We start from the raw sequence: 23941 nt of genomic DNA on the forward strand, positions 1-23941 counted from the left end.
GAGTAATTTGTAAACAATTTACATTTATTATTTAATTATATAATTACATAATTTACATTAGTTTTAAAAGTGAGTTATTTCTTCTTGAAATTAGTTAATTGCCACGGTCTGTTCATGTATTGCCTTTTTTCAGTGCCATATTAAAGACCTTTTGGTGCAGTAAGTAATTTCTTTATTGGCTTTTCCAGGAAAGCTCTCTCTGAGTTGACAACTTGTTTACGAGAACGACTTTTTCGCTGGCAACAAATTGAGAAGATCTGTGGCTTTCAGATAGCCCATAACTCAGGACTCCCCAGCCTGACCTCTTCCCTTTATTCTGATCACAGCTGGGTGGTGATGCCCAGAGTCTCCATTCCACCCTATCCAATTGCTGGAGGAGTTGATGACTTAGATGAAGACACACCCCCAATAGTGTCACAATTTCCTGGTAAGTGGTGAGTTCAACAAAAAGTGTTGGTATAGATTTTATAGTAATTTTCCCCTGTGTCCTTTTAGGAATCATGCACTTTGAAATCTATGAGAAAAAATTTGGGTTATCCTTCGTTTTCTCATTCTTTTTGTTAGTAATTTAAATATTTACTATTTGAGAATACCATGTGAAACGCATATATAAATACTTTTTGTATATGTATATTATATATTTATACACACTTTAATCTGAGTGCTTTATAAATTTGATTATTAAATGTTTATTTGAGCAACTGTTTCATATAACATTATATTAAGTGTTGAATATAAGACTTTTTCTTTAAAACATTGCTTGTAATTAAATCGAAATGAGGAGTCACATAAAAACATAATTGATGGTAAATATAGCACATGATAAATGCCAAATCAGTATGGGAATGAAGTGCTGAGCTTTTGGGGAAAATATCCTTTCAAATGAGCACTTAATCTATAGTAGAAATAAAAATTAGGGGAAGATCTTGGAAACAGTGATTGGTATCCTAGCTCTGCCACTAACTCACTCTAGGTATGTACTTGTATTATTTTGCTGGTTTTACTTCTCTGGTTTGACGGCAGACAGTTAATGCAAGGAGAGTGAGGCGGCACTCAGAGACAAGAAGAGTGGACAGATTGTAAATACAGCAAAACTAGAAGTGTGTGACTGCATTCATTTCGCTTGCTCCATACTGCGAGGTCGTGATGGTTGCAAAGTTATGTCTAGATCTGGGCCAGCTCTGCAGTTTGAATATTGTCAGTTTGTATTTGTTTATTTGAATTATATGCCCTTAAGCTTGCCAAATGCAACACTGATTCATAAGTACATGCTTTTGTTTGAAAACTGTAGCTTTTAAAAGTTGAATTTCCTCCTTAAAATCCATGTTTAGTATCTGAATTGTGCATGAAGGTGCATTCTCTAACTAGTTTTTTTCTTTACTTTTTAAAAACACTTTTTGGGATGGGGGCAGAGGTATTGGATATCCATATGTCTGTTAAAAGGAACAATTGTACTAAATGTGAATAATTATTCTAGTTTTAAGTGATTGTGTCATATAGGCAAATTTAAACTTTTAAATAAGAAAAAAATACAAGAGTTGGTTATAAATTTAATGTTTCAGAAATGCTGTGATCAGGTTGTGCGTGGTGGCTCATGCCTGTAATCCCAGCACTTTCGGAGGCTGAGGAGTGTGGATCACTGGGTCAAGAGTTCAAGACCAGCTTCGCCAACATGATAAAACCTTGTCTCTACTAAAAATACAAAAATTAGCTGGGCGTGGTGGCGTGTGCCTGTAATCTCAGCTAGTCAGGAGGCTGAGGCAGGAGAATCGCTTGAACCCGGGAGGCAGAGGCTGCAGTGAGCCTATATTGTGCCACTGCACTCCAGCCTGTACGACAGAGCGAGACTCAGTCTCAAAAAAAAAAAAAAAAAGGCCGGGCGCGGTGGCTCAAGCCTGTAATCCCAGCACTTTGGGAGGCCGAGACGGGCGGATCACGAGGTCAGGAGATCGAGACCATCCTGGCTAACATGGTGAAACCCCGTCTCTACTAAAAAAATACAAAAAAAAAATTAGCCGGGCGAGGTGGCGGGCGCCTGTAGTCCCAGCTACTCGGGAGGCTGAGGCGAGAGAATGGCGTAAACCCGGGAGGCGGAGCTTGCAGTGAGCTGAGATCTGGCCACTGCACTCCAGCCTGGGCGACAGAGCAAGACTCCGTCTCAAAAAAAAAAAAAAAAAAAAAGAAACGTGTGATCAAATTTATTATCTCTGAAAAATAACTCATACCAAAGATTGCAATTTGAGAGCTCTGCCTCCACCCAGTGGCACCACAGAGGTACTCCACTCTGCTTAGTTACAAAAGCCTAATTTCCTGACCTGATAAACTCTTGGCAATGGAAGTCTAGGGAAGGACGAAGGCTCTTCATTTCTATACCCTCCTGTGCAGTTACATTTTTTTTTTTTTTTTTTTTTTTTTTTTTTGAGACGGAGTCTTGCTCTGTCGCCCGGGCTGGAGTGCATTGGCCGGATCTCAGCTCACTGCAAGCTCCGCCTCCCGGGTTTAGCCATTCTCCTGCCTCAGCCTCCCGAGTAGCTAGCTGGGACTACAAGGCGCCCGCCACCTCGCCCGGCTAGTTTTTTTTTTGTATTTTTAGTAGAGACGGGGTTTCACCGTGTTAGCCAGGATGATCTCGATCTCCTGACCTCGTGATCCGCCCGTCTCGGCCTCCCAAAGTGCTGGGATTACAGGCTTGAGCCACCGTGCCCGGCTTTTTTTTTTTTTTTAAGCATGGATTTGTGTAAATTTTACAAGTTTGAAATGACAAGGAAACATGCCTGTAGTATGTTAAGAACAAAGTAAAAGATTGTAACAATATACATAGAATAATATTGTCTATGTTTAATTGTATGGAAATATCAATGGTTAGCTCTGTGTAGATAGGGGAATGGGTGATTGTTGTTACTTTTTAAAATATCTTTTCCTATTACTTTTTAAATATCTGCTAAGTGCTTTCCTTGGTGAGAATGTGATAACAGTTTATTTAAACTTTCGTATAAAGCTGTCCACACACACTTAAAGTGACTGAAAATAGTATGCCCAACTACCAAAAAGATAAGCAGATTTCAACATTTTTCTTTATCTTTTTCTCTGAAATAAACTATTACAAATACACCTAGACCACATTGCCTCCCCTTCCCCACTGTTTTGAAGTTGTGACTTATGCTAAAGCCTGTTGTACTTTTATTACATACATATATATCCATAACGTTATATACAATTGTTGCGTGTTTAGAAATGTATATAAATGTTATCAAACTAGGTGTTATTTTACAACTCTTTTTGCTCAAAAGTTATGTTTCAAAAATGTTTCATGTTTTATGTAGAGATGAATTAAGGTCACTGCTTAATGAGTTAACCATAACTTATATATTTATTTATTGTATTTAGAAATCCATAGTTTGTCCGTCTTTCTACTGACATAGGTTCTTTCTACTTTCTTGGCCCTTACAAACAATGTGCAACAAGCATCTTTACCTGTATTTCCTTGTGCATAACTTTAAGAGTTTCTCTGTGTGGACACCTAGAAATGGACTCCTGGGTCATTGGGAAGGCACCTTTTACTAGTCATTGCCAAGTTGCTGTCAAAATGGTTTACATACCCACTGTTTGATAAGAGTGCCTGTGTGCCTGTATCCTCATCAGTACTTGGAATAATCTGATTTTCTTGTTTTGCAACTCGAAAGGGTATGAAATGATACCTCACAATTACTAAACTTTTTATTTCCTTGATGACTGTTGAGGTTGAGTGCCATTTCCTTTATTGGCATTTGTTGTTCAGATTTCTTCCTCTCTGAGTTGCTTGTTCTTGCTGTGGAATCCCTGCAAGATTCCGTACTGATGTGGAAGTGTTCTTTTTTTTCTGGTTATTTGAGGGTTGCAAATATCTTCCAGACTTTGGCTTTTTAAATGGCAAATTGTGAATCTGATTTGTGCTTTTTATGTCTTTTTCAGAAGATGCTAGATTGTTGTTTGCACTCCTTAGAGTTTTTAAGTTTTTCTTTAATCCATTAGTCCTATAATCCACCTAGAAGTTACTTTTGTTCATAGTGTGAAGTTGGAATCTAAATATATCTCTTGAGGTATGGGTTGGGTAAACAGTTGTCTCAGCTTCATTCCTGTTCTGTCCTTGCTGACTTATAATACCACTTCTCTCCATAGATACATAAGTGCTCCCAGCTCTCCCATTTTGTTTCACTGGCCCCGTTCTGCTTTAGTTTCTAGGGTTTTGTAAAAAGTATTGATATTTGATAAAACCTCATCTTCCTTTATTATTCAAATTCAGAATTGCTGCTCTTAATTAATCTTCTGAATTTTAAGATCAGCTTATGAAATTCCATGAAAGGTTCCATTGGGTTTAAAAATTTTTTTTTTGAATTTGTGAATTTATATGCAGTGAATTATTAATAAATTCCATTTATCGAGATCTTTTATATCTTTAAATAAAATTGATAATTTTTTTTCTCTGTGCAGGTCTTGCTTTTTTTTAAAAAAAAGATTAATTTCTAGGTACCTTAATAAATTTTTGGTAGTTATATACATTACCTTTCTTATAAAACTGTATTTCAGATTGCTTGTTGCTGATGAGGAAATGCCATTGGATTTGGTATGCTGAATACAGAATACCAAATATGGAAACGTATATTTAAGTATTTTATAGTAGTCTTGGCTTTTTCATGTTAATACTAGTAAGTTTTTCCTCTTTATTGCCCAAGCTAAGACCGCCAGTAAAACATTGAATGAAAGTGGGGACTGCTGGCAACAGGGATTGCCGTTTCTGACTTTGAAGAGAATGCTGCCAGAATTTCACCAGGAAGTTTTTTTTTTTTTTTTTAATGTTTTTGGTAGATTACTTGTAAGTTAGGGAAAGTCATTTCTATTTCTGTTTTGCTAAGAATTTTTTTTTGTTAATCAGTGGATATTAAATTTTACCACATTATTTTTCTGCATAATTTGAGGTGATCATTTGTTTTTTATTCTGCTGAATTTTAATCTGTTTAAGTAAATCCTTTAAATGTCAGTGAAACTGTGTTTGTCACAATGTGCTATTTTTAGAATGAGTTGGATTTGGTTTGTTATTTAGGATTTTTGCATCTTTAATCACACATTGGATTAGCCAGTAATTTTTCTTCCTGACACTATCTTGGATTTTGGTATCAAGATTATGTTAACATCATAAAATAAATCAAAGAGTAGTCCCCCTCTGCCCATATATGTGGTTTTGCTTTTCATGGTTTCTAGTTACTTGTGGTCAACTGTGGTTTGAAAATAGTGAGTAGAATACAATAAGATATTTCGAGGTGGGGGTGGTTGGAAACCACATACAGTATGTTATTATAATTGTTCTTTTTTATTATCAGTTATTGTTAATCTCTTGCTGTGCTTAATTTATAAACTAAACTCTATTATAGGTATGTATGCATAGTAAAAGGATAGTGTGTAGAGAGTTTGGGACTATCCATGGTTTCAGGCATCCACTGTGGTCTTAGAATGCATCTGCCAAGCACAAGGGGGAATACTAGACTCCTTGTTCTTTCATTCCATTCTTTTCTGCTTTTAGAGAGAGGCAGCAATATAAAGTAGGGTTAAGATGTGGAATTCTGGAACAAGACTGCTTGGGTTTGATTCTTTACTTCACCTTGTAGTAATCGTATTACCTTTTACTCAGGGCACTGAGTGGGAGGCACTTTCCTGAGTTTCAGCTTCCTTTTCTGTAAAATGTAGCCTACCTTGTGGAGATATGTTAAAATTTAAATTAAGTAATACCTGTAAGACACTTGGAACCAGCCCCTGGGCTACAATAATCACCCAGTAAATTGTATGATTTTTATTCTATACTTTGAAATAGTATAAGGTATGGATTATTTGTTCTTTGAGGATTTTAAATATGTTGCCTATGAATTGACCTTGATGTATATATGTTTTGACAAGGAACAGATTTTTAAACTGTAGTATTAATTTAATTTAATGATTAAAAGTGTAGATTTGTGAAGTTACATGTTTCTAGAATATTGTGTTTTATCTGAGTTTTAAAATCTATTGGCTTTAAGTTGTTTATACTATTTTATATGATTTTAAAAATCTCAGTTACATTTCAAAATTTTTTTGTTCCTAATAATTATCTATATCTTCTTTCATCTGCTTTGTCAGGCTGGCAGTTGTCTGTTTTATTTCACTCTTGTCAAAAGCCTGTTTGTTTTGTTAATATTTCTGTTTATTTCTGCTCTTTTATTTACTTTCTTGGAGTTTACTTTTTTACTTGTTTGTTTTAATATTTATACACCTCCCACATGAATCTTGAGTCTTTGTTTTCTCTCGTATTATCTTAAGACTATGAATTTTCTCTTTAAGAACCACCTTAGCTACCTCCACAAGTTTTGACATTAATTTGATTATGATCATCAAATATTACAAGGTTTTTAATTACTAATTTGTCACTTCCTTGAAATATGAATTACCTAGAAGCATATGTTTTAATTTCCAGATATGCATGTATGTTTTGTTTTTTTGTTGTCTGTTGGTCTTTAAAAACATCTTTGCCTATTGATTTCTACTTTGTGTGTGGTTAGAGAATAGGTCAGTATGACTTTTTTTGTATTTCCTGATACTTGCTTTGTGACTTAGTATTTATTGGTCATATATTTTAATGGTTCTGTCTATATCTGGAAATTACATTTTCTCTAATTGTTAGTTAGAGGGTACTCTGCAGTCTGTTATGATAAAATCTCCTATATGCTTATACATTTTTGTCTGTTCTTCTATCGCTTGCTCCCACCCATGGTGGTCAGTTTCTCCTTACAGTTCTACCCATTTCTGTTTTATATAGTTTGTACTAAGTTATTTGGTGAATACAAGTTCAGGTATAATATCTTCTTTACAGATTAACTGTTCCTTTTATAGTTACGTGGACACTGCTTTATGGCTAATACTTTTTGCCTTTAAGTTTATACTTCCTGATATTGAAATACCTATAATAGCTTTCTTTTGATTAATATTTGCCTAGCGTATCTTTTTCACTTTCTTCTAAATTTTTCCATTATTAGACACTAGATATATCTCTACAAGAAATAGCAGTAACTGGTTTTATTTTGTATCCTATTTTAGACTATGTTGCTGGCTAAGGCAAATTTAATGCAAATATATTTACTCCCCTTGCTGATCTGTTTGAATTTATCTCTGGAATCTTGTTTCGTAGTTTCTGTTTTACACACCTCTTCTTACCTTTTCTCATTCTCTTGAACAATTCAGGATCTTCAGAGGCTTTAATTTTAGCCACTGCTCTCCCATCTTAAATCATGTGTTAGCGTTGTCTGGTATTTTGTTTTTGTTTTGTTTTGAAAGTCTCTCAAAACAGTCACTGTTTTTGTTGTTTCTTTCAGTCATAATTTACATATGTGTTTATTTCTCTGTTTATCATTGCATTTTGCTTGTTATTCATTTTTTTCTTTCTTAAAAATATGTTCTTCAGTAAAAGCTACTTCAGTGAGCAATTGGAAATGATAAATTCTCTTAGTCTTTGCCTGAAAATATCTTTATTTTCAGTCTCACTTGAGAGTAATAATGTATCTGGATATAAAATTCCAGATTAACAATTAGTTTTCAATAATTATTTCTCAGCTATTTTGAGGTTGTCATTGTTGCTGTTGAGAAGTTTGTAGTCAGTCAGCTTGGTTCAGGTTCTTTTTAGTAGATAAGCTGCCATTTCTCCGATTGTTTGAAAAATGTTCTCATGGTCTTTGTTGTCATGTGGTTTCCCTGTAATATGATTGGGTGTGGATTTAAACAGTTTTTTTTTTTGCTAATATTTGGTGTGTTTCTTGAATCTGAAGGATGTGTCTTTTATCAGTTCTGGAAAAAAAAAATTAGCCATTATCTCTTTGAATATTATTTTTTCTTTCTTCTATTCATGCCTTCTGGAATATTAGTTATGTAGAAATATTATGACTAGTATTAGTTTGTTAGTTACTTATTGCATCTTATCGTCCACATTTCTTAACTTTTCTTTTTGTAGTCTTTTTATCTATCTACGCTGCATTTAGAGACATCTCCTCAGATCTGCCTTCTAGCTTACTAATTATTTCTTCAGTTCTAATTTCGTTTTAGCTCATCCTCTGAATGTTTAACTCTAATTACTGTTTTTCATTTCTATTAGTTCTGTTTGATTCTTCATCAAATCTATGTTTTAATGCTTTCTTTTCTCATATTTTCTATTTATTGTTATATAGTTTCATGATGTAAAAAGAATCCCTATTTTTTAGTTTTCATTTGATCCTCATATTTGATATTCTTGGTCAATTGTTACAGCAGTTTCCTGTGTTTGCATAGCGGATTGCTTTCTCTCTCCTGTTTTATAATTTCTTACGTAGCTATTTTTAAGGAGATTGCCATTATTCCACCCTGGAGAAAACTGTGTAAGTGGTAAAGTGCCCCTCAAATGCCTTTCTTTGCTTCCTGCAGTAGTTTCAACTTGGATATCACCAAGTTGGGACCAGTTTTTTACGTTAACTCTTTGGAATACAGTTTCATAGACCCTTTTGGTAGCATGAACTTGCACACCAATCTCATATGAGATATAGGCCCAGAGTATTGAGTTTTTCACAGAAGCCCTTTAAAATCCCTATATTTAGAGATCTTGAAATAAAAGAAATTTGCTTGCTCATTAGTTAGAAATTTACCCTTTCACAGAGGAATGTAGCCCTTCTAGGTCCAGGCTTTTATCCAGAACACTGACTCACTATTCCAATACCTAACATGGGCCCGAAGCCTAATCTTATATCCCCAAATTAAACCCCAAACCCATAGATTAATGAGACTGATAACCTCCCATAACAGTTGCATCATATTAGCATTTACTTTTAGTTTTTGTTTTGGCCTCTGAGAGTTTTCTGTTCTCCTTACAAACTCAGCTATATGTTTAAAGCAATTGTTATATTTTATCCATTATATAAGAATGTTTGAGGGTAAACTGTGTTGTTGGGTGTTGGGAGATAATTGTCAGGTTACCTTTGACTGCCGTGTTGTTAGAACCAGAAGTATATACATTGCTTATTTTTGGTTCTTGTTAGTAGGGAATCCCTTCTTGAAAACAAAATTTTATCCTCTTCAACTAAGAAACATCACAAAATATAGTTCACAAATACAGGGTCATATTAAACTGCTCTACTTCTATAGGTAATTATCAATATTAGAATGAAAAGTTATCCCAGAAATAGATTCCTGTACAGTGACCTTTAATGTGTCATTTACCTACTGTGATAAATCACAGACATGAATGAATGTTTATCTGCGTTAGGAATGATTAATGGCCTGAGAGTATTATAAGGCATTCATATTTGCTTTATGTAAAAGATAACTTGTTACAAGGCCAAAGTGCACTGCTTTTTAATCTTCCATGAAGTTTGTGATGTTGCAAATGTTTTCAGCCCTACATAGACTTCTTCAAGCAACAAGGAGGAAAGATAACCCTCAGCTCTTCAGTGTACATAACTCTTAACGGACAGATTTTTTAAGGCAAAAGAGATGGCAAAATCTGTAATAAGATATTTTTGGAAAAGATTGTCAAGTTGTAAACAACTTACAGATGTGACAAATTTACTGATTCTTATATTCTTTATTGCATTACTTAGAATTTTTCTTACATAAACTATTTCCTTTTTAAAACTTCCTTATGCAATATGTGTGTGTGTGTGTATGTGTGTGTGTGTATATGTGTGTGTGTGTGTGTGTGTGTGTGTGTGTGTGTATCTCTCTGTGGATAGTATTCATTTTTCCAAGTAGCGAATCCTGATTCCTCTCCCACCATACTTACAGTCATGACTGAATCTTGCTGGTTTTACTGTATATGCCAAGTAATGGGTGATTGCTCAGATGACTGCAGTATATGTCGAGAATTGTAGAATTTAAGACACTTTTTTTTTAGTCTTTACAAGACATATTTTCTTCTTTGGCAGAGAGAAAACATCAGACTAAAGATTTACAGGAGCCCTATAGTTCTCTATAATGAATCCTTATAAATAAGTGAGAGAAAATTCTGTTTGCCAGCTAAATTACAAATATTTCCATATTATATTTTTTTGTGTTTGGAAAAAGCCTTTTAATTACACTTTATTTTACTTTTACTTTATTTTTCTTTGTTTCAATTCATCACGTTATTTCAGTGGCTTTTAAAAGTTTGTAACATTCGTTGATTTACTGAGCAGATACTTATGGAGCATCTACTTTTTACCCAGCGCTATGATAGCCTGGTGTTGTGATGCAAAGTTGAACATGATACACAGTGATTGCTTTTATGGAACTTAGAGTCTAGTGGAGCAGTGCATTGAGATAAGTTATGCGATAGGGAAATATACTGTGGTATTGCTGAGTGGACACAAGGGAAAACACTGACCTCAAACTTGGAGGGACCCTGGGAACTTTCCTGGAGGAAATGCCACTTAAGCAAAGACCTGAAATTGTAGGTCAAGAGAGAGCTGGGGAAAGGAGGCATGGAGGTGAGAGAGAATGTGATACCTCTGAGGAGCTGAGAGAGATATACTGCTTCTAATATTCCTGTAACAGAACAGAGGGACACTAGCTCTAAAACAGAGGCTGGGTAAGGAGGGCAGTCTGGTCCGTGGTAAGGGGTTTCACTTTAAGAGTTTTAAGCAATACACCTTCATTTTCTTTTTCCATTTTAGAGTGAACTTGCAGGTGCAGTTTGGAGAATAAATTGGAAGGGGGAAATCAGGATTTTATAATACAATACGGGTACAGTAGTCCAATATAATCCATCAGCAGTGAGGGTGTAGGAGAGCAGACAGATTTGAAAGATATTAGAGAGGTAGAAACCCTGTGGTTAACTAGAGGTGGATTTTGGTGGAGGAAGAAGAGTCAAGAATATCTGTGTTGACAGTTCTGATGACTGAGTAGGTGGTGATGTTATTTACTGAGCTAAGGCACACAGAAGGAGGTGTGATTTTTGGAAGGAAAATGTTGAATTCAGTTTGGGCACGTGTGGCACATTCATGTGTCCATTGGGAGGCTGGATATAAGGGTTCAGGAGAAAGATTAAACCTGGAGTTACAGATCTGGGCTTCTATAGACCACAAATGATCACTGAAGTCATGAGAGTAGATGAACGTACTCCAGAAGATTAAGTGGAACGAGAATAGAACAAGGCTTAGAATAGAACTTTGAAGAAGACCAGCAGTCAAGGGATGGGTGAAAGAGGAGATGAGAATATGCTTGGAGAAGACAAGCAAAGGGCACAGTAATAATCACTGTTAGATGGTGATCAGATGTCAAGGGAGGATTGAAGTACTGATTGAATTTAGCAACCTTGAGGTAGATCATGATCTGGTTGAGAATGGTTTCGGTGAAATTGTGAATGTGTAAGTAAACACTGTACAGTTTCTTTGGTGAATGAGTGAAGATGAAATAGTAGAGACAGTAACATAGACAGTTCTTCATAAACAGGAACAGAGATATGTCAGCTGAAAATCAGTCTGGGGGCCGAGCGCGGTGGCTCAAGCCTATAATCCCAGCACTTTGGGAGGCCGAGACGGGCGGATCACGAGGTCAGGAGATCGAGACCATCCTGGCTAACACGGTGAAACCCCGTCTCTACTAAAAAATACAAAAAAACTAGCCAGGCGAGGTGGCGGGCGCCTGTAGTCCCAGCTACTCGGGAGGCTGAGGCAGGAGAATGGCGTGAACCCGGGAGGCGGAGCTTGTAGTGAGCTGAGATCCGGCCACTGCACTCCAGCCTGGGCGACAGAGCGAGACTCCGTCTCAAAAAAAAAAAAAAAAAAAAAAAAGAAAATCAGTCTGGGGTAGAGGGGTTTTTTGTTGCTGTTATTGTCATTTGCTCCTTCTTTATGTTTGTCTTTTCAGAATTTGCTTTTAAATGCTGTGGGAGGAGGAAAGGCAGACAATGACAAGGCAAGAGAAAGAATAACCAGTAGAGTAAGGTCCTTGAGCTTGGGTTGACAGTAGGATAGATAAGTGGAGGGAACACACTGTATGAACTGGAAAGGTGGACCATGGTCAGAATCTAAATGTCTAATGTCTTAACTTTTTTTTGTTGTCGTTTGTTTGTTTGTTTGTTTTGGTAGAGACAGGATCTCGCTATGTTGCCCAGGCTGGTTTCAAACTCCTGGCTTCAAGTGATTCTCCCTGCTTGGCCTTCCCAAGTGTTGAGATTGCAGGTGTGAACCACCACGCCCAGTCTGACTTATATTCAAAGATAGCACAGTTCTGAATGATGGTGGGGCAAGGCATGAGAGTGTGTGGTGGAGCAGAAGTGAAGGTCAGGGGAGAAGAGGTGAAACCTTGATTGGTCAGGGTGTTGTCTAGGTCTTACAAGTGAAGTTGCCCACGTTGATGATGGGTTGTAAGGACTGGTAAGACAGAGACCATCCAGGAAGTGACTAGTGAAATGGAGGTGGAAGATTCAGTCATGTCCCTTAATAGTGTTCGCTTCAGCACGAATGCATTTGTATAAAAGGATGCAGGAGTAAGGGTGTGCAGACAGTACTGGGGAGCAAAGCCACCCACCTTTTGTCCTGATGCTATAGCAGCTGAACCATGCAGGAGTGAACAGCTTCAGCTTGAGAAGGTTGTTATTAGGTGAACGATGTTCGTTCAGTTAAGAGTAAGAAATGGAATGCCCATTTAGTGAGGACATTGAAGATGTAGGGGAAGTTTGTTTACCCACCTGCATAAGTCTCAACTGAGACTGGTAGCAGCAACAGTTGGATCTAAGATTTCTGTTTAGTCCCACAGTAGTGGGTGTTCCAGAAACAAGTTTTGGTCTGAGCTCTGCCTCGCCAGCTGTGAGGCTGCGCATACAGTAGGTAAGTGATTTCCTTCACTTAAAACTGATTGAGGTTCAAAGAACTTGTGATATTTCGAGAGATATCCATTGGTAAAAGTCCACTCTACTTTATTCTGTTGTCCTGTCTTTGTGTTAACAGTCATAAACATTTGTGATACAATACAGGTTTTTAAATTTAAAGATTTGTTGTCTTAGGTAAAATTTCAAGCCTTTTTGGTTAGTACATTTAGATTCTCTCTTAAAGCCTCATGTTTATGTTCACTTCTGTTTGTTTTTTAGACCTGTTTTTTTTTGTTTGTTTCTATTTCTTAACTTTCCGAGTGTAGGTGGTAGAGAATGGTAATAACTGTACAGTAACTTTCAATGAAGGGAGATGGAATAGTGACATACTAGTGACATCAGTTCTCTTGTGTGTATGTATTTGTGGTGACTGTAAAGGGGACCCTGGACTTCATGAGCATCTTTCGTTCTTGGTGTTTTTCAGGGACCATGGCTAAACCTCCTGGATCGTTAGCCAGAAGCAGCAGCCTGTGCCGCTCACGCCGCAGCATCGTGCCGTCCTCGCCTCAGCCTCAGCGAGCTCAGCTTGCTCCACACGCCCCCCACCCGTCACACCCCCGGCACCCTCACCACCCCCAGCACACGCCACACTCCTTGCCTTCCCCTGATCCAGATATCCTCTCAGTGTCAAGTTGCCCTGCGCTTTATCGAAATGAAGAGGAGGAAGAGGCCATTTACTTCTCTGCTGAAAAGCAATGGTATTGGCAGTGAATAATCTACAGGGCATGTTGGGGCTGGGTTGGGGGTAAGGTGTGAGGAGGGGGGCAGGAGGAGTGGTGCCTTGTTTCTGTTTTCTGTCACTGCATATCAAGGTACCATAGACTTTGCAGCCTCAGGCATCACCCATGTTTTAGCTCTTAGTTCTGTACCTGAGAATTCCAAGCCTGGTGTGACTGGGGATTTTGCTCAGGGCCTTACAAGGGTAAAATCACAGTGTTGGCCAGGCTGCATTCTCATCTGGAGCTTGCAGTTCTCAAAGCTCATGTGATTGTGGTGAACTTCATTTCCTGTGGCTCCAGGACGGAGGTCCCGTGTCTGTGCTTTCTGTCAGCCGCATGGCGGGTGCTCTCAGTTCCTGGAGGCTGTCCACTGTTCCTTGCCACAGGATCTCCCATCTTCAAAGCCAGCAACAGAGAATTTCCCTGCTGTAGATTCCTCCTTTGCTTTGAGTCTCCAACTTTTGTCTCTCTGATCTCTAGACTAAAATTTCAAAGGTTCACCTGCATAATAATCTCCCTATATTAAGATCAACTAGTTTGGGGCCTTAATTTTATCTTCAGAATCCCTTTACAGCCGCATCTATTTTTATGTTTGATTGGAAAACTGGAAGAAGGTGGGTGTATACCAGAGGCTGGGAATTTGGGAGCCACCTTAGAATTCTGCCTACCACAGACATGTAGGTAGATATTTTGAGAAGTAACTGCTTAGAGGTCACTGGACACAGTTGACTCAGATCTCAGAGCATAAACTTGTCATGAACAATTTTATATGTAAAATAGAAAAGCATGAGCTTGAATATACTTGAACACAAAGAAATATCAAATATGATTGACTTAAAAATATTTATTGTCACTTAATGATTTATTCTGTTATGTGCTGGTGCTTGCTAACACATAAGCAGTATCATATGCCAAAGGTTTAAGAAAATGTCAGGAACTTAAAGGAGAAAAGTAAATTAATAACAAAATGGGCGTAGCAGCAGTGTATTTCAGTCCAACTTAATGACATCAGTGCTCCATGAAACTGTTAATTTGAGGAACTCTGTTCTTGAACTGCATTCCTCTTTAAAAGCAGTATGGTATTGAGTGTTAGTTTCAGGTATTGACACTTAGTAGCTATGTGGCCCCAAAGGCTTTACCCTCTTCTTTGAGAAGTGAAAGGGAGTGGTCCACACTCTTTATCGTGTGACTCTAGGCAACATTATCATCAAATAATAATTTTTCATTCATAACTATCTAGTAGTAAAAGAAATGTTATGATTTGCAAGTGATCAGTGCAGCATATTCCTAAGGAGATAATGCAGGTTTTGTACCCTCGTTGCAGTTGGAGAATCTGATGCAGCTTTGCTTGGTTAACACTTTATGGCTAGCTTTTCATCTGTCTTTGCAGTATGAACGTAGTCACCAGCAAGATGACTTTACTGACAGACCTGGTCTTGTGTGGTTTCTGGAAATCAGAAGGAAAACTCGAGAGCTGCACTGTCTAATCAAACTTTCTGCATTGATGAAGCGTTCAGTTCTCATTTCAACAGCAATGTCAAAATTTCATAGCTAGCTCTCATAAATAAGAGAAGAATTTGAATTTGGAAAACTTTTCTTCCTTTTCATTTTCAGTCTCTCCTCTGTTGAACCACCAGAATTCTTACAGAATAATAATGTTAAACATTTACTGATTTTTTAATGTTCTATGCCTTATGCACATATATGCTCATTTAAACCTCACTTTAAGTTTTCTTATACAAGTATAGTGGGAATTCAACTCCATGTCACTCTGCGGAAAAAAAGAAATAGAAAAAATGGCATAAGTGGTACACAGAGTTAAGTTCAACATTCCAAAGAATACGTGCTCTGCAAGAAAATAAAATTTGAAGTTGTATTATATCTTATTATCCAAGTCAGATTAGTTATGCAGAAGCAGCAACACTTTGGATTCTTGTCATTACGGAATTCAAATGTTAGAACTAGAAGGTAACATTAGTGATTAATCAAATTTTCCTACTTTAACAGATAGGAAAATTGAGACCTCAAGAAATCAAGTGATTTGCTGAGGCTTTTACAACTGATTAATGGTAGGACCAGCTTAGGAACCCAAGTCTCCTGACTTAAATTAGTATTCTTTTCACACATTGTTCAGAGTTTAGAGGCTAGTTTTTAAAATATTTTTAGCTTAGCTTAGAATTTCACACACAAAGCAGCCAAGCCACATAGCAGAAAAGAAAATAAATTCGTAAAATTATACTAAATCAGCTTCTGCTCTTTGAAAGCTGAACAGCTCCAGGGAACATGATATATTCTGCTCAATTAATTGACAGCCATTCCAAAAAAAAAGCTTTGCAGAAATGCCTCTACCAATGATTGATTTCTGAGTCTGATCATTTCCTCATATCTGAGCTGCTGCTTACTTTCTGTTAGCGCTACCCATTATCGAATGTAAAAGCATTTGAGAATTATGCAGCACACGCAGGTGTATTATATGAAACCATTAGTTAGGTCTTTAGGGAATTTTGTACCTTTTGAGAGCTTATAGTGTAGTAAAGACAATCTTCATAGACATGTGTGAGTAAAGTACATAGAAATGACTAAATTAAGCAATCTTAGTCTGTATCTAAAATGTGGTATTAACATAAAATATTCATCAAAAGTGAGTGCCAGACCTCCAGTAAATGTGTACATCAATAACATGAAAATGATAGTACTCATAGGCCATCTAAGGTAAGAGATCATTCAGTTTATTCATTTCCTAAATACGAATTTAATCCTTGCTATGAGAGGTGCATTTGCCAATAGCATGAGCTGCCAAGACAAGTGAGACAAGGCCCTGGCCTAGTTCCAGCTGCTGGGTTATAATCATGTGTACTCTTGCCTTCCTGTTCTGTCTTCAGCTCTGTTCCCTTCTCACACCGTATTTCTTTTGCCACTTTTTACCTTGACTCTCCCTTTCATTTCTTAATCATTTCCTTTCATGGAGTGAACAGTATTCACCTTAGGCTCAGTGCATGCAAAAGCGAATGAGACTAAGTAGTAAAGCTCTCAAAAAAGAAAAAAAAAAAGTGAGTAAGATGTGATCCCTGTTCTTTAATATCTCACACACCCACCCTTCCATTCATTTGTCCAACACATATTTATGAAGTACCCACCGTGAGCTTGCCATTCTTCTAGTGCAGAGAAGTTAATAAGGCTCCTTGTCCTTATTTATTTCCTTTTTTGGGGATACTGCCTATAAACAAGTTAATATAAAATATCATTTTGGGTTTTGGTAAGTTTTGGGGTTGCAAACAAAGACAGGTAAAAGAGAATGCTGTTTCAGATAAGGTGGTTAGGGGAGGCAGGAGTAACCTGCATACCCTGGAGAAGTAAGCCACGTGGAGATGGAGAGTAGATAACACCAAGCAGAGGGAACAGCAAGTGCAGGGCCCTGAGGAGTCTTGAGGTTGGCATGTTACAGGAACACGAGGGAGTGTACAGTTGGAGATAGCCAGGGACCACATGTACAAGCCTGGTACGCTTTGACTAGGGCTTTGGACCTTACTCTGAGTATGAGAGAAAGCACTGGGAAGTTTCAAGTAAGTGAATGGTATATTTTGCTCGAGTTTTAAAAAATCACTTTAATGGCTGTGTGGAGAAGTAACTGGGAGGAAGAGCGAGAATGAAAGCAGGGAGACCAGTTAGGAAGCCGTTGCAATCACTTAGGTGAGTTCCTGGCTGTTTCAGAGGAAGAATGGGAGCAGGGGGCGTAATAAGGAATGGTGGATTTGAGAGAGATTTGAAGGAATGGGTGATGGCATTTACTGTATGTTGGTTGTGGGGTTACAAAATTTATATTTCCACTGTGGAGAAAAGGAGGAAAACATTCAAGAGTAAGAATGCTGTGAGAATTCACTGAATGTCTGTTTTTTGTTTTTTTTTTTTAAATAGCATCATGTTTGCCCCCTCCTCCACTGCCATACTCTGATGTACCTCGATTCCCTGCCCCCCTTTTAAATTTGGTAGAACTTACATTTTAGTGTAATTCCTTTCATGTATATTCCTTCCTAACAAAGCTATAGCTCATCAAGTTAATGACAAAGGGAGAGGCAGTGACTAAAATTCATCTTTTAAAATAGTGTCAACTCTGATTTAGAAAGAAACATAGTATTGAAATAAAGCATAAAAGTAGCTGAGATGATAGCTGAATCACCTGTAAAATCTAACATATTAATTTATTTGACAAAAAGAAGGTGTAACTTATATTGTCCGTAGTTCGTAAGATTTCATGATTATGATTTATGTTAAAAATCCAACATTGAGTTTTGAGAAGCCATGTTATTTAAAGAAGTAGTGTTCTCATTTTGCTAAAATGTATATAGAATCATATCATTTCCCTCTTAAATTGCAATAAGCAACGAAAGTGGTTTGAATTAGAATGTGTGCTAGTACTCTTAAGAACGTACGGATTTAACATTTGTACCTTTGTGTTTCATTCAGGGAAGTGCCAGACACAGCTTCAGAATGTGACTCCTTAAATTCTTCCGTTGGAAGGAAGCAGTCTCCTCCTTTAAGCCTCGAGATATACCAAACATTATCTCCCCGAAAGATATCGAGAGATGAGGTGTCCCTAGAGGACTCCTCCCGAGGGGATTCGCCTGTAACTGTGGATGTGTCTTGGGGTTCTCCCGACTGTGTAGGTCTGACAGAAACTAAGAGTATGATCTTCAGTCCTGCAAGCAAAGTGTACAATGGAATTTTGGAGAAATCCTGTAGCATGAACCAGCTTTCCAGTGGCATCCCGGTGCCTAAACCTCGCCACACATCGTGTTCCTCAGCTGGCAATGACAGTAAACCAGTTCAGGAAGCCCCAAGTGTTGCCAGAATAAGCAGCATCCCACATGACCTTTGTCATAATGGAGAGAAAAGCAAAAAGTCATCAAAAATCAAAAGCCTTTTTAAGAAGAAATCTAAGTGAAGTGGCTGACTTGATGGAATGCCATTCAAATGGTATCTGTAAACTATTATTCCCGCCCTCCACTCCCCACTTTTTTTTTGGGTTTCTTTTAATTTTAGGAATGTAACTCCATCGGGGCTTTCCAGGCCAGATGCCATAGTGGAACGTCCAGGAGGGCAACTGTCTACTGTCTGCTTATTTAAGTGACTATATATAATCAATTCATCAAGCCAGTTATTACTGAAAAATCATTGAAATGAGACAGTTTACAGTCATTTCTGCCTATTTATTTCTGCTTTGTTATTAGTGATGTATATACAACATTTCGTTGAAAGCCACTATGGACTTACAAGCTTTAATGGACTCGTAAGCCAGCATGGGCTTGCAAAAATTTCTTGTTTACCAGAGCATCTTCTTATCTTTCCACAGAGCTATTTACATCCTGGACTAAATAACTTATAAGAAGTAAAACTAATTGCACTACTGTTTTCCAGACTGGAAAAAAAAAATCTCTGCAAGTGAAACTGTATAGAGTTTATAAAATGACTATGGATAGGGGACTGTTTTCACTTTTAGATCAAAATGAGTTTTTAAGTAGAACCTAGGGTTTCTAATTGACTTGATTTCTGGAAATGAAAACCCACGCTTTTACTATGGGAAGCTTCTTTAACTGCTTTTACTATTGTGAAGTTTCAAGTCCCGCTGTAAAGATCATGTTGTTTTGTTTTCCCCAGGGCTTTCACTGTGATTTACTGCATTGCAGGCTGTATGATAAAATATACATAATTTAAAGAGAGAAGGCTCTTGATTCCTTATGCAAGTGGAAGAGTTGAAACTTGATTGAAGGACTTAAAACATTCATAACCTTAAGCTGAGGTGGGGGGATATGGGGATTCAGGCAATTGTTTACACACTTTGAATAACCGCAAAGGATTTATGGTTTGTGAAAAATGTGTACTGTGGAAAAGATAATAAATTGGAGACATTATTGTGTGGGATTGTCCTGATTTTTGTTGATAACACTCCGCAAAAAACACTATGTTTTCTGGAGAGCTGTGTAAGCTGTCTTGTTGCTTAATTGCAATATAAGAAATAGTGATGTTTTGGACGTAAGTTGTCAACAAATTTCTATTTTATATTGTTTGTCATATTTTTATGTAGTTTGAAATGTATAAATGTTCTAATATCAAGATTAACAAATATAAATTTATGGTGCATTTAGATTGTGTTGTATTAATTTATAAAGTATGGTGTTCATTATATTGGTGGGTTGTGTAAGGGTAGCTTTTATTGTTAAAAAGACAGTAGAGAGTTAAGTTCCATATAGCAACAAAGTATGTTAACATCTAGGGAGTTTCTGCTTATACCACTTTAAAAATATGCAATCATAAATGATTTGATTACTGCAATGCAGATGGATGTTTGGATGAACAACTGACACATTTTAGATAGAATACTTTTTCGGCATTATGGCTAAAATATACGTCTAACCCAGTGCTATTTAGGTGAAAATCCTAATTGATAAACAAGAAGTTTCTTTTGAGATTTGCTTCAAAGAAATGCTTTAGTAAGAATATGAACAATTTCCTGATGTCTCCTGTAAATTGTGATTGTTTATTCTCTTTATTACTATTGTTAAAAACTTGACTGGTATTTGTATTGGCTGATTTTTAAATACTTAATAGATTGAGTTCTGTAAGGGCAAAAACGGATTGAAATGAACATAGTGTTTTGCACTAACGATAAGGTAAGATAACCTGAGAGGTAGGGTTGAGGAACACAGGGTTGAAAGCTGTTGAGGAGGGGAAAAGTGCATAAAGAACTGAAAAGGGTTCTGGAGTGTTATATTCAGAGTGAAGGGAAAACCTTAACCTTCTTTTTCTTATAACCAGACAGGAGGCGTTCTTCCCTTTGAAAATTGCAAAAGGAATGAGAACCTTGCAATTGGATGAATAGAAAAGGGAAAAGTTGCCAGAGCACGGAGTGAAGATGGGAGGAGCTGCCAGCAAGGCCCACTGCTGCTCATGGGTTAGAAGGGAGCTCTGGAGCAGAACCAGCTGGGGGCCGGCACTGCTGCTTAGAGTGGAGGAGGCTGGCCAAAGGGACTGTGGGCCGTTTTCAGTCAGGGAGCGCGTGCATTGTTTATGCTCAATTTCAGACATTCATTTATAAACAAATTCAACCAAGGGATATTTACTGCTTTATGTTGTTTGTGATAATTATTTTGCATTAATGGAGTATACACATTTGTAAATTCAACAGGAAATAATTGAGTTTTGGAAAGCTACAGTAATTTCTGTGTTACATCATTTATATGTGAAAAGTTGGGCATTTCTATAAGTTTTTTACATTATCCATTTGTTACTTTAACATTTTAAAATTACAGTGTTTTCCTGATTTTAAAAGTAATATTTTCCTTACTGTAAAAAAAAAAAAAAAAAAAAAAAAAGATCAGTGATAGAAAAATATAAAGAAGAAAATAGCAAGCAGGTCAAATACTACTTCCCCAAATAATCACTTTTAATATTTTAGTATGCTTTCTGCTAGATCTTTTTCTACATATTGATGTATATTTTACATAATTGAAGTCATACTATATATTCAATTTTATATCATGCTTTTTCACTTAATATAAGCATTATCCCAACATCATTAAAAAACTCTTCATGAGCAACATTTTAATGACTGTATACTAATATGCTATTGTATGGAATTACCATGATCTTTTGAAGTATTCTGACATTAAACATTTGGCTGTTTCTAAATTTCCGATATGTGGAGTAAGAGCATTTCACGTTTATTGAGCACTCTATATGCCAGGCACTGTTCTACACTTCTATATTATCATTTAATCTTTACACCAACTCTGTCAAGTAGGTTATTTTATTATTATTACCATTTTACTGATGAAACTAAGCCCAAAAAGTCAACTTGCTGATGGTCATATAGCTAGTGATAGAGCCATGTTCTTAATTTCTAAGTCATACTGCATAAAGTCTAATCAACACTTTGGTTTCCTAGGGCATATAGTTTTAGAAGTTTACAGAAAAATATAAGATTTTTAGTTTAAATTTTAATATATATGTACATAGGTATGTATATATACACATGTAGTCTCACATGCCTTGGACGTAGCTGATTTTAAGGTTTCTTATTCATATAACCATGTTGATAACCACCCTCCATTCAATGTTTGAATGTATATGAGTGCCCTTTGACGTCACACTACCTTTTCTCAATTACCATTATGGTTAAAACTTTGTTAATTTAATAGGCTAATAATGTCCAATAAGATTGGAAAGTTTTTTCATATTTTCTTAGCTTTGTGTATTTTTTATTTTAGTGAATTGTTTTTGTGCCCATTAAGTTCTTGGGGTCCTACTGTTTTTCTACATCTTTTGCACAGTTAGCTAGTCTTTCAAATGTAGCTATTCCTATATTCTTCATTTACTAACTAATCAGTGATTTCAATAAATGATACATGTATTTTTCTTACTGGTTTTAGAAGTAAATGAAAGAAAACCTAGATTTAAGTTTTAGTCTTATTGATCTCCTGATTTGGGGTCTTGAATGGGAGAGTTTCACCTTGTTGATATGGTCAAGGTGGGTTTTCCCCAAAAAATTACAGGCAAGAGACAATATAGGATCTGCTTAACTCATTCAACAAATGTTTAATAGCCTACCACATGCCAAGCACCATGATAAACTCTGAAGGTATAAAGACTAAGGTGGCAGGTGCCTTCTTTAAAGGAACTTGGCATCTAATAGAGGAGACAGATCAGTCAAAAGTCCTTGTAATGAGTGGGGTGATAGAAATGAAAAGTGAATATTGGGGAGGTGGGGCCCAGTGGGGAGAGGGATTGTATAGTTCGAAAGTATGTATTAAATCAAGGATAATTTAAGGGTGCTGCTTTGTTGAGGACATGGAGAGACTGGCTGTGACAGAAACATATAGGACCAAGGGCAAGTTAATTTTAGGGTTTCTACTCACTAGTGGTCTGGTTCTGGCAAATGAGCTTGCAGTTACTGAGCTCCAGGGAAACACCTGCTACTAGCTGTGGGGGTGCTTATTTTGGAGCAAAGTGTTTGCCAGAAACACCACATTTGAGCAATCATGTAAACCCAGATAATACTGATTAAACAGAGTTCCCTGCCCACATTCCCAGCTCTCAAGCAGGGTAGACTTTGTTGAAAGACACTGTCCTTCAGATTTGTCAGGATGCTATCTTTAATCAGCTGATGTCAAGTGAGCTTCGGGCCAAGTTTCAGGATTTGACCTCAGTCCCGTGATTGGGCTTTTCTGGGTATCTACAAAAGTCTGAAATGACTCTCAAAGGGTCCTCTCTAGGGCAGTAGGCCTAGATAGATCATGGGGAAGCCTCAGTCCACATCTTGATTTGCTGTTAGTGTGATGGGGTTGAGACAGACGCCTCACAGTCTTTCATGAGTTGCAGCATTTTGATGGCCAGAGTCTCCAGCATCCAGGTGATTCCGTTTTTACTGGATATGTTGCAGTATCTTCATTAAGCTCCAAAAGTGACAGAGAGCAGTGAGCTGAAGGGAAGGAGTGCAGTTCACCTCCTCCTGGTGAGAGCTGCTCTGCCCCAGGAAGTCACAGTGGCTCAGCCATTCTCAATCACCAGTCCTTGAAGCAACAGCCAAGCATCCGCTTCCCACATGGTGCTGTTTTGCCCTGCCAGGTTCTAGTTCCCTATAAAAGTGGGACTCAGAAATCTTATGTGGGTCAAAATAGTTCATCTCTTGCTTCAGGTTTACTCAGTTTGATAGGGTTTTCTTTCTAGCAGCCATCCAGTGTTGCGGTTCTCATTCTTAAGAACATCTGTGTACTCCTTAAGCACCACCTCTTTATGCTCTGAAATACCTACATAGGCTAATTTTCCCATGTGTCAAAATGTCAACTGCTGAAATATTTCTACAGACCTCTGACTTCTAGGGTGTGGTGGCATCAGATTTTAGGGAAATTGAAGGTCACCAGCTGTAAGGTACTGGAAAACATTTCCAGAATAAGAAATGTGGCTTTGTTGCTTCATTATTCTCCACAAAAAAAGCTTTCTGTTATCATTTAAGATGTTTATCTGTAGCAAAAAGTACAATGAGAAGAAATGAAAAGGGGTGTTGGGGGTGTGGGTTGTACAATGGAGCCTGGGTGCAACAGTGAACTGCTCTACTAGAGGCTGCCTTTGACTTAAAGGTAAGAAAATGAACCCGTAAATAGGCCTGGGCATGAGACCTTGGGAAGGGGAGAAGAGGGAAAGGGTGCATTTGTTGTCAGCTCACCAAATCTTGTCCATTTTGTTCCCCGAATGTCTCAGTGAATGCCCCACTTCTCTATCTACTGCCCTGGGGCTTGCTTCTCCATTTCTCATATTATTCACTTCAAAAAGCAAACTGAACCCAGCCTCACCACCC

General features: G+C 37.3%; 1 protein-coding gene across 2 annotated transcripts in view; it reads left to right on the forward strand.

Moving 5' to 3' along the window:
* Positions 1-19732, forward strand: part of STIM2 (stromal interaction molecule 2) — a 168997-nt gene extending 149265 nt beyond the window's left edge. For both annotated transcript variants that reach the window (XM_033213936.1, XM_033213935.1), the window contains 3 exons: positions 189-427; positions 13296-13569; positions 18055-19732. In XM_033213936.1, coding sequence (XP_033069827.1) covers positions 189-427; positions 13296-13569; positions 18055-18532 — 991 coding nt within the window. In that variant the 3' untranslated portion in view covers positions 18533-19732. The remainder of the gene's footprint in view (positions 1-188; positions 428-13295; positions 13570-18054) is intronic.
* The last annotated feature ends 4209 nt before the right edge of the window (positions 19733-23941 follow it).

Source organism: Trachypithecus francoisi, unplaced genomic scaffold (assembly GCF_009764315.1).
Source record: "Trachypithecus francoisi isolate TF-2019V2 unplaced genomic scaffold, Tfra_2.0 Lachesis_group1, whole genome shotgun sequence".
NCBI lineage: Eukaryota > Metazoa > Chordata > Mammalia > Primates > Cercopithecidae > Trachypithecus > Trachypithecus francoisi.